The sequence below is a fragment of the Micropterus dolomieu genome, linkage group LG07, assembly GCF_021292245.1.
Source record: "Micropterus dolomieu isolate WLL.071019.BEF.003 ecotype Adirondacks linkage group LG07, ASM2129224v1, whole genome shotgun sequence".
In the NCBI taxonomy this organism is placed as follows: Eukaryota; Metazoa; Chordata; class Actinopteri; order Centrarchiformes; family Centrarchidae; genus Micropterus; species Micropterus dolomieu.
In genome coordinates this window covers 4,861,879-4,874,168 of record NC_060156.1, presented here as the reverse complement: position 1 = coordinate 4,874,168, position 12,290 = coordinate 4,861,879, and the positions used below count along the sequence as shown (strand labels likewise).

General features: G+C 38.5%; 1 protein-coding gene across 1 annotated transcript in view; it reads left to right on the top strand.

Moving 5' to 3' along the window:
* The window catches only part of ramp1 (receptor activity modifying protein 1), a 62,250-nt gene extending 50,436 nt beyond the window's left edge, over positions 1-11,814 (top strand). Inside the window, exon 3 of the mRNA XM_046054464.1 lies at positions 10,994-11,814. Within this exon, the coding sequence (XP_045910420.1) occupies positions 10,994-11,249 (256 nt within the window). The 3' untranslated portion in view covers positions 11,250-11,814. The remainder of the gene's footprint in view (positions 1-10,993) is intronic.
* The last annotated feature ends 476 nt before the right edge of the window (positions 11,815-12,290 follow it).

The window sequence follows — 12,290 nt, the reverse complement described above, 5'->3', positions numbered from 1 at the left end:
TAATCAAATTATTCTGATACTGGCTCTGCTGTGAAAAACATGCCGTTTACTAATAAACCCGCTGAGAGCATGCATTTGATGGTAAGTTTAGTTGTATGATTCGGAGAAGTATGATATTGCAATTAATAATTTTGGTCTGGTAGCACTCAGGTATGTACAAGACACTTAGCAGATGGAAAATATGACAAGTCTACTAATACAGATGGAAGGCAGATGGAAAGACACCAACGTCCAGCTGGAGACAGGAATGATAACATGTCACAACTCTGTTCAATTTGAACATTTTCCAGCAAATTAAAGCACGCAGGGTCTGCATTTTAAACACTCACCTGATACTTGTCTCCAGATCACATTCAAATTAGATAAATAAAATGTAATTCATTTCTATATCATTATGATTATAAATGTCCCGCTAATCAAAAACAATGACAATGAAAACAATTCACTATGTTATTTATTTGTTTTCCCTCTGTGCTAAGTATTATTTTTCAAACCTCTCACAGTTCTCCCTCTAATTATACCTACATGACATTATGTTGTGGTTAATCATGGCCCTCCTAGGGCTGCATGATCAGTCACCCTCAGCACTAACATTTATATCAGATTAGTCAACAGAAGCAGTGCCATTACACAAAACAAGCTGAGTTGCGGTGAGGAAGCAGCTATCAAATTGTTTGAACTGTCTGCTCATTTAACTGAGGTATGGTCATTTATAGCCAGCCTTAACACACAGTGCCCAACCACACAAGTGCTAATAACCAACAGTTCACCGCTGCCTCTCATTAGGCTATTAAATCTGTCATTAAAGTTTTCATGCCACATAGTCTGGCCTTGTAAAGCTGATGGTTTGTAAAGGATCATTTATGGCCAAAGAAAGTGTATACACTGGAAAATGGACTGTTATACCCGAAAACCCCCCTGATAAGATATCATAATTATGAAACAGCTGGAGAGAAAAATAGAGTATGATAAAAAAAAAATTGTGGCATTCTGCTGTCATGTCCAATTACTCGCTGCATCTCTGAACAAAGAAAGAAACCGTTTAATTGCTTCAAGCTGATGAGCACAACTCCAATCATTAAGTGTCTGAAACTTTAAAGTGATCTTTTCTGCAGCAACCATAACAAAAAATGCCTTATGACAAACAGCTGGGGCAAGAATCTGTGTTTTGAGGGTTTTCCAGTGACCATAGTGATTACAAAATAAGTAATCATAGTTGTTTACCCTAATAAGAACATTAGCTGAACATCAAATGAATGTTAACACCCAACTGAAATCACTTTTGTAATAAAAGAATTCCTTTATGCAGTCCAAAACCATGTCAAAGTATATTGAATTTATTGTTTAAAAGGCCTCTGGAGATTGGAAAGTTTTCTTTATTCTTCTGTATAACCTAAACACAGACACCCTTTGTTAACCACCTTTTCACCTTTTTTAGCATGTCAAGGTGCAACACAAGATATCTTCGTAGATGTTCAAAGATAAGAGAAAGACATTAAAGCTAATGTAGGTAAAGTCTCTGTGTCACATGCTGCTATAAAGAATATATCTGTCGACATAAAAAGTTCAACAACGGCGTTCTGACTTGTATATTGTAAAGAAGAGGGAGGTGTCATGAAACAAAATACATTAAGATACATTTCTTCCTTTTAGGTTTAGGGATCCAACTACACAACAGTCTGACCATAATGATCTATCTGCCCCACTAGCTTGAGTGTAGTAACTCTAAATCCTAGCCTTAAACTTTAAATATGTCATGCTTTAAAACAAAACTAGTATGTCACGTTCAAAAGAAGAAACAAAATATTATTCCTCTTAAAAATACAATGTCTACTTCATAAGCAATAAAATGCACCCTTGCTCAGTTCAATAGACTCACGGGTTTTGTTGCTACAACCTAACTATGTTAGCTAATGTTAGCTATCGTGATATTATGTATATATGTCGTGTATATGTATTTGACAACTGAGCCAGTTTGCTGTCTGTTTGACTCTGGTACTGATGCTACTATTTACTTGGCTAAATTGTAGTGTTGTAAATCACTGAGATGGATGTTTTACAAAAGCCACATTATTGTAAAACATAATTTTATGTTAAACTACATAATATCCCAACAATCATTGAACTTTCTGCAGACATAGTAAACTGAAACTAAGGCCATGCTCCTTAAATAAATTCAGTTTGGGACGTGACAGAAATAAATATGTAAAATGTGAAGCTGCACAACAACACTAATATGCATATGATGAAAAAAGAAAAGTTCAGCTGCCCTCCATCTCTTTCTGAAAACTTCAACATCAACAACTTGAGATAATCCGCTGCATATGAATATGTATCGGGTCTAATAACTTTTGCTTTAGTCAATCTATATGCCAACCTCAGCACAAGACCCTGTAGGCTGTATCTGCTCATCCATCCGCTCTGTCTGTTGGGTTAGTCTGCTAATTGTGGCATATTATTACATTACTGAGTGTATTTTTAATTTTCTGTGTAAACATGACGATTTGACACAAATTCTAAAAGATATTTTCTACTATTAGCATTTTCCCTTCTTTTTTCTTTTTTTTTAAAAAAAAAAGCTTTTTAATTCCTGATACATGCCTTCAAAGTCCTCATTACAAAATTATCTCACTGCATGATGCACTATCTCCTTTCACATATTCTGTTACAATCAGAAAAGGAGCTATATGAGGATTTTGGTGACCTTGTAAGCTAAAGTATCACTTTGTGAAATGACCAGTAATTCTTTAAAATCAGCTTGTTCTCAGCACTTAGCTGGCGTGACATTAATGCAGGATCAGAACACAGCAGAATAGTTTGTCCAATAAATCCAAAGACCAATATTGTGTTTTTGATTAATCCTAATTCATGTCTAATTCTCTCAATTTGCCTGTGTCTGTTTTTCATACCGCAGGCTCTAGTTTAAAGATAGATCTGTTTCTTGTTTCTGTGTGATTGTTGGAGGGTATTTTAGTCAGTCATGCATGCCTGTCAGCCGTCTGTAATAATTTAAGAACCTTTTTGTGAGTGCAAAACCAGGTCAGAAAAATCCAGTAAGCTCAGTAGTGTGGAACACTAATTGAAGTTCCCTTTCTACGGACCTCTGTGATTAAACGGCTGATTAGTCAGTGATTAGAAATAGACTGATGTTTTTACAGCTCGGATGACTGGAAAACATCCAGCATTGCCTGGCTTGTTGAGTGGCTGCAGATATCATGCAATGCATTCATAATAGCATTAGTTCAACTATTCGAATATTTGCCTTAGTTAGGATGGTTTTTCATTTGTATTAGCCTCATATGTCATAGCTGGACACAGACATGGACTTATGGAAGTACATAAAGCAGCATGTCAGTCACATTTTTCAGGTAGTGTAGATTAGGGACGAACCATTAGTAATCTGGTCTAGTCTACCATGTGTTTGGGTCTGAATTGTTGTCTGTCTGTTAATATATTAAAATGAAGAATGCAAACAAATTAGCCTTTTGTATTTTCTATTTTGAGCAAGGTGGTACGAAGAAAGACTATCTTTGATGAAAGAAGTCACTGGTTTTTGAACCTCATCAAACTGGCTGGTATACATTTCCTTCCACATCCAGTTCCTCATCTGCTGCTAGAAAGGAGACACCTCTGCATTTGATTTTGTTCGTTGTGGGGAACAAACATATAATCTCCTTTCCTCGCGCTTTGTTGCAGTACAAATAGTTCAATTCTTTGTTATCTTCCTGTATTATTAGATTTTAGTGTATTGTCATTTGCCCACAGACTTTGAGTGTCCTTGAGAACTCCTTAAATTTGATTTAGAACTGAGCAGCCCTTAGAGGAACACATAAGAAGAGGTATTTTTCTGCTATAATTGAGCCATCTTCTTGCTCTGAGCCTTTGCATCAATACTGCAAACATTCATTTTGACAACTCATTGGTCCCACTGGGTTTCAGTTGAAACAGGAAAGGAATTTGTGATGAGCCCAGGAGTGATTTCTTCCCGTCATTGGGCACAATTGCCTCTCATTTTCTCTCTCTGTATGTGTCCGTTTGCATTGATAACCCATCTTTTGATGATACATTATCTTTCTCACATACCGATGCAGATAAAATATACAGATATCAACAGAGAATATGCCCTTGGATAATATACCTAAATTGTCATCAGGCTCTGAATGAAGACAAGTTCCAATGCAGTGTTTTTAATTTTTTAAATTTCTTCTAACAGCTCCCTTTTACAGTCAAAGAAATACATTCATTGTAGTAAAAATAATTAAAAACGTTAATAAAACAAGTAGTTTTTGGTTCCTCTGGAGCCTATTAAAATGCTCTTAGGAGGTGCTCATTAATCTACAACAATTTCAGTTTTGATGCTTTTGGGAAACACTTCTTAGGCTTAAGAAGGTTAGTAACATGGAGTTTGCCTCTCCATCGGAGCCTTATGATGATTTTGAAAATTGAGGCTCTGTAAGTGAGCCACTGACATTATATGCAAGCATGCATCACGGTCCATATCTGGGTTCATGCTTGTTGCTGTTTGACAAGTTGAATTGTTTAAATGTCGGTGTTTTGGATGGCAGCACGGGCATCTGTAAAGACTTACCTTCATGATGTTAAACGACCAGGCTCCAGCATCTGAGTTAGTTTATGGGAGTCCCAGGAGCAAATTTATACCTTGGTATAAACATACACAAAGCACTCAATCACAAACACATGTGCAGTACACATGCAATTATTCACACAAGTACAGGCATGTCAAAAACAAACGTCAGCACACACCAAGCTTCGTCTGTTGACATCCTGATGTTGACTGATTGGAAACAGATACAGAGGGAGAGAGTGAGAGTATACAATAAGAACAGAGGAAAAAACATTTGTTTGGATGTATTTTGGGGACCACAAACATCCAAGCTACTATTTGAAAAAAAGCATCTTTCAAACTCTGGAAAATATTTTATCACTTTTGCTCTCATGTAGGAAAGGCAAACACACACAGACACACGCTTGTGCACATATTCAGATGTTCAATCTCCCCCAGAGGAAAAGGGATGTGGGAAGTTAGCAGAATAACAAAGTTGAAAGAAAAAGAAGAACATTTTGTCTGATGTAGTAGTAGTGACAGTTTGGCCAGTTTTTTTCTTTTGCAGGGGGTAGGGGTTTGGGAAGGTGTTTGGTTTCAGAGGGAGGAATCTCTCCCTTTCTGCTGGGGTGATCTCTCCAAGACGTCGTGACAGAAACTCAACCTTTCTCAACAGTAAACGCGATAAACAGTGAAAGTGATGAAGAGAGACTTCTCTGGGTGATGGACCAAAATTCTAGATAGATTTGGGGGAAGGTGATGACACGTAGTTCAACATTACAGGACACAGGAGACACAGTGACACCAGGTTATGTTTAGATTTTTTTAACTGGAACAAAATCAGCATAGATACTGTATGTATCTTTGTGTAATATGGATAATCTTTCATCTTCAATAGATTTACCTCTGTAGGTTTTATCCTTTTCTCAGCTTCTTATGCAAATCTTTGAAGCTTCATGACCCAGTTTTCTCTCAGGGATCTCTTTCTTATCTGATCAGATGTTCTCCTTAGTTATAATGAACTAAAGTATAATGACAGCATCACTGTCCATCAAAACGATATGCAGTGTTTTGTATCTTATCCGCAGTCGAGTCCATGAATAATCTGATTAGTTTCTTCATGTCGCGGGTTCCAACAATGTTTGATTTGGTCGCTGACAAGGCTAAACCGTTCTTTTGGTTCTTGTGTACTTCTGGTTGAATATTGTAGATTTTATTTCAGGATGGCATCATAGCACTCAGTGTTTAATGTTTGAATGATTATATATGTTCTTTAGACAAGTAGGTAAACAAAGAGAAGAGATTTAACACGAGATTAAAAAAGAAAATCCCTTTTGAACAAATTTATAAATATAGCTGATATATTTACTACACCAGACTGTATTAAGACAAACTGTTGTCATTAAAACTGATAATAATAATATGCATAATTGCATATTCACACAAATTGTCATTTTTTGTACATTATAATGAAAAAGACCATTCATTCATTCATTCATTCATAATTAAGAACAGGAGTAAATATTTGTACATATTATGTTCTGCAGTTTTGCACCTGGCATTTCTTGTGTGGTCTGACCCGACATGTTTACTGTATGGGCTATCTGGGAACATGCCCAGGGGCCCCTGAGCGTGAAATGGGATGGTAGAAAATAATGCACCCGAATGGACATTTTACTCCACCTCTGGGGGTCGCTGGGCCATACTGACTTCATGTTGAGCAGTGCAAGCTTTCCAGGTGATTTATTGATTGTGTCTTGTAATATTTGTGAGACTTTTCTTTAAAGATTAACTATAATTATTACAGAGTCTGCTGTCAGTCATTTTTAACAATTTCATGTGCGCAGGCTGTCACAGCAAATATCTTGGGACATTTAAGCAGCAAAAGTAAAAACTGTAGTGACACGCCAGACTGAGGAAATTCTCCCGAGGAAACAGAATTAAACTTCTAGCTCCTTTTAGCTCTGAAGGAGCTCAGGATTTATTAGGTCTTTACTCCAGACAGTTTGTCTGTATGAATCTGGACTGTGTGTGAGACCTTTTGGAGATTTAAATAATCAGTAAAGTTACTGCTGCTGTGCCTCGTGCGTAAATGCGCACAGCATCTTTCTTAATGGGGAGACGGTTCACCCAATTACATCCACCCACAACCCATACACTATTATCACAATGTTCATTTTTATGACTCGGCCCGCCCGATCTGCGGATAATTCGCAGTCATAACTGTGGTCAGTGCATCACTAATGCGATGTTGCGATTTTCCAGGACCTCGCAGATATCTGCAGCAAAAGTTGAGCCTTGTTCACCTTTTTTGCTGGTCAACTGTGTTTTTTCTGCCGCAACCCCCCATGTTGTCGTCCCCTCTGTGTCACCAGTCTACCCTGTTTCAAATGAATGAGAGCACACAGCATGACCCCTGAGATGTTTTCCTCTCTGATGGTAATTTCAAAGAGAGGTTTAACATTGCCAAATATGAACTGCTCCTAAATATAATATAACTCAGAGGTTGTCAGGAGGGCAATAGCACACAAAACATCAAAATTACATTTGGATTTTTCAGACTTTCAGAAAAATGTGACATAGTGAAAGCGGGCACAGCTTGATATTAGTCCGTTTTTTAAACATTATTTCAAACTGTGGGCAAGGTTTCTGAAAATATCACTCTTTCACACTGCGTGGGAATTTTTGTCATTTTGAAAATAGCAAATGTACAAAAATACGGATCTGCACCAGAAACTGACCTCTTGCTCCTTGGCCACATCCGAACTAAAAGGAAGTTAAAAACATACCTGCCCACGTTACACACCTGGCACAGTGGGTGTCCATCAGCGGAATAAAGGAACCGTCATGTCTCATTTCTCAAGTCTGGAGCAGCTTTGCTCTGTGTTGGTTTTATTTATTCATTATAAAGGTTTTATTTATTCACACTGTGCTCTGCAGTCAACAGATCAGAATCCTAAAACAGTATGCCCCTGCCTAATTCAGCTCCCCCTGTCCTTCTCTATCAATACTCTGTTTTTTCATGTCTCCCTGATGAGATAATTATGAGCTGATATACTACTCACACACAATTTCTACCTTAATCCTTTATGTACATGTTTACACCTAAAGATACCAACCTGTAAATTGTATCTGAAGGTTGATTTTCCATATGCTCACAGATGATATACGAGCAAAAGCTGTGAAACTATTTCCAAACACAATTTCACAAGCTCAAACTCCTAAACAGCCCTTAATGAAAACCATATTGCATACTTCGTCTCCGACACACTGGTTGAGAAAAAGCAAAGAAAAAAAAAACAGGAACAAAATACAAACTTGGCGTAGGAGTGGGCACACAGTCATGCACAGACTTGACCATGCATACTCATATTTTTACCGGTGTCTACAATCTGGCAAATTGATGAACCAAACAAAACAGAAAAGCAGAAAACATATGTCAGCAGTAAAGACAGCTAGATATTCTGATTCTTGTAAACCCCTTGTTTATGTGTAGCCCTTTTTTATGAAATTCATGCATGTGCATTGGGCAATATAAAGGGGTGAATCAAGCTGCATAAGGATGCAGTGTCACATTTAGAGGATTCGGCTTGTGGCAGGCAGTGGAGGGCTCATGTGTCTATGGGAAGTTTAGCTTCTTGATAAACACTAACCGGACATTCCCTCCCAAAGAGTATCTTCTTGGAGCTGTGTTTGGAATGATGTATTACAGATATGTAATCACTATACTGTATTAACATCCTCACCCCAAACACACCTGTTTGGGGTCTTCTTAATAAAGCTTCAGTGTTGTTATTTGGTTTGTCAGTTTAAACATGGGGAAAGTAAAGGAAACACATTTCTCTATAATAAACAAAACAAAATACGGCCACTCTCTCCTTTTTCCCGAGTTACACAAGTTCTCATTTCTATCTGATCCACCTCCCTTTTTTTAGTTTATCCTTTATTAGCAGACAGAAATGTCTACTGTAGATGGGAGCCAGAGTAAGAAACTCTGTTACTGACTGAAGCTGTCCCAAGTCTTAGTCTAAATAGGAAGAGTACACTAGTACACTAGTTGGAGAATGATCTATCTCAACATCCATTAGTGCTAACATAAGCATCCAGTGTGCAACTGGATGAGGGTGTCTGGCTTTCTGAGTTAATGTAATACTTTGCCCTTTGTTAAGCCCACTGATGGAATCAAAAGGCTTCGGTCACAAAAAAGAGTCACATTTTCTCTGCTCTCTGCATTGTACGTAAAGCATATCCAAATAATTTGTTTTCAGATTGTTTTTTTTGTTTGTTTTTTTACAGCAGCCAGCAGTAACCCTCTTATCACTCACAGCTGTTGCTGTTTAGTGATTCCCACAGAGAAAACAACAAATAAAAACCAATCTGTATTATGGAGTCTCCATCACTGACATCACCGTCACTGACTAATCCTCAAGTTGCACTCCTTTAGTATAAGATTAACGCTGTGTTAAATCTGTGGTAATACTATTTGTCATGGCACTTCATTTTAGGATGCAGATCAGCTCTGCTAGCCAGCATGAGAGACAGAAATAGTAAGAGGAAAAGGAATAACATGGAAATCAAATTTTACACACTCCTGGCTACCTTATTGTTGTTTCCATGTCTTACTCCTGCCTGCTACATATTCTGGGCAGTACATGCATATTACATACAAGCATGTTCCTTCTGTCCAAAAGTGCACGCACACAAACTTGCCCTGAGAGACAGTCTTGGGTAATAGTGGGCGAATAGTTAAAAAGACAGTGGCACAGTACTGAATGTCTTGTTCACAGCACAAAGGCCACGTTAAGATAGAGCTGAAACTGCTGTACATGACATTTCTTCAAAAACCAACATTAGTTTAAGCAGTACGATATGTCTGCCATGGCTGATTCACTCTATGCTCTGTTTAATAATGTTGGTAAGATGGTAAAAGAGAAATAATTACATAGTGGAGTACATTCAGCACACACACTTTCTCATAGAAGCTGCACACTGTCAGGTTTAATTTGAAGCCAACCTTAGCTGAACTAAGGAGGTGAACTAGTAACCGGGTACATCTCTTTGTATACACTGCCCCTGTTTCAACTCTGCTGTGACTTCTTTCAGTCGGTGACTCATAAACATCCACCGAAACCTCAGTGCTCATTAGACCAGCAGCGGGACCAGAGCTCTTTTTTTTCTCTTCCACGACTGATTTGTAAAACTTCAAGGAAAAAAGCAGAGGGAGGAAGTACACACCCAGACAGAGTGAACTTGCCACCTGAAGCAACCACAGTGCTTCCGCAGCGTTGGTGCCATGCCAAGCAGCCCTGAGCTGTTTACATCATCAAAACTTCCTCAAAAAAAGACAGTGTTGGGGTGCATCATCAAAAGCTGTTAGAAACAAACATATTAAATCTGAGCTGTGCAGATAGAGACACTAGAGACAATGTTTGGATATTAAAGCTGCACTAATTGTCAGGCAATCAAAGTTAGTGACTAGCTGGTGAACATAGTGGAGGATTTAGCTTCCAGAGATATTTCTCTCAGGAATTGGTGGAGACTCAAACAGAGGTAAAAGAACAGCAAATATATTGGTCTTAAATTTTAAATCTAAAGTCTAAATCTTGCCCCTAGGGGCTAAAAATATATCAGTGCAACTTTAAAAGATCAATAAGTAAGGACTGATTATAGGCACGTTATCAGCAGCTGGTTTGTTTTTTCTCCTTATTTGGGGTTTTGGGTTTCTTTGAATAAGCAGAGACACAAATCTACATGAAGATCTCTTATTTATACCTATTTATACAAACAGAAATCTGTGCATTTTTCTGATAAAATCGATAAACCAGTGATCCATAAATACAAATAGCTATGTACTAGAAAACAGTTAGGAGGCAGCCTGGCCATGTCAGAAAACTTTCATTGTGTGCATACGCTATGTGTGTGGTGAATTGGCACCTGAACCTTATATACTCACTATGTCACTATGTATCTGACCTTAATTAGTACAGTTGCAGTGTCCTCTGTGTGCTCAGTCATAATGATGGAGTCCTCCCTCTGGAGGGTCTCTAACGGTGAAGGACAAGTGTTTTGTGTCTGAGCCACCAGGACAATCTGGTGCAAGAGTTAGCTCCTAGTTACACATCTTGTTTTATCAAATTGCTATTACCGTGGTCAAGCTTAAGTCTTTTGTTGTTGTTGTTTTATTTTTGAATTGTTTAGACAACTCTGTAGTTTATTTGGTTTTCTTTAACTAAGAATACAGTGTGCTGCACTGTAGGTTTAGACTCAAGCAAAACAGACAAAGATGGATCTATAGCCCCAGACAAAAAAAAATCAACAATCAATTTACAATGACTGTTGTTGACCGTGCATTAACCCCCCCCCCAAGTCTCTTATTGGTCTATCACGGTGTAACTTTTTATCCTTTTCTTTTGTGTCACCAACATACAGACTCTATGGCGAGCTGACAAACTGCACGTTCGTGGTGGCGCTGCAGATGGAGTGCTACTGGCCCAACAGGCTGGTGGATGAGTTCTTCATCCGAGTCCACAAGCACTACTTCCACGACTGCTCGCTATCTGGACGGCTTCTCAAGGACCCACCCAACCACATCCTGGGTCCCTTTATTGTAGTGCCCATCCTGGTCACCCTCCTCATGACGGCCCTGGTGGTGTGGAGGAGCAAACGCAGTGAGGGGATTGTGTAGTGAGGGGAAGGAGGGGTTCAGCAGGACGCCAGGGTCACAAGACTGAAGATTCACACCTGGAAGCTGAACAAGATGAACTCAGAAGCTATTTGAGTGATGACTGAATACACTGACACCAATATAAAGCCTTTGCAGCTCAGATCTATAGTTACACCAAACATGGAACGTGGAACTTCTCACCTGAATCCTGGATTGAACCTGAACCAGCATTGTTACTGGTGGAAAGTGTAAATATTAAAAAAAAAAACTTTATTGAGAGCTGCTTCAAAGAATTTTGGATGTAGTAAAAATGCTACTACACATACAAGAACAACTACTTTTGTTCCACGGAAATAACTATTACCTACAGCCAAACAGGAATGAAACACAGTGCTGGACTTTCCCATGAGACCTGTTTTACACTATGGCTAGGATACAGAAGGGCAGTTCTGTTAGGGAACCAAGGTCAGATTTTATGTACATACCTAAATTGTAAATATACACAGTATGTACAATATGAGATTAATCTGTCAGTGGATTGTCAGAATATCTTTGTCACACAATCAAGTGAACAAACCATAGTACACTAAATTAATTTCTCAGATACAAATTTTGTTTCCATGTGATACAAACTGATTTAAAACTGATTTTAACAGATGTGTATTATATTTGAAATATACTCTGAATCATGCAGATGGCTTATGTTCACGCTATCAAGTTATGGTTGGAGTAAAACATGTCTGTTTTTAGTTTTTATTTCTTTTCCTCTGCTCATATCCGACACCCTGGCATCATGTCCTCAATCTCTTGGCATACCCATGGCTCAGTCTCTCTTCTGAATGGGAAAATGAAGATATGTTTCCATAGCATAACGCACACTGAACCCGCTCGAAAAATGCAGGCGGCAAAGATGTCACAGACTAAAGATTGGCAGATGTGCAGTACAGGTGAGAGACAGCACAACACAGAGCGGACGATCACCACGCAGGGGTCGAGGCCCCAATTTGTACGGGCTGTGATGATAAAATGTTCTGCAGCTTCCGTCGTCCATCACCAAGGACA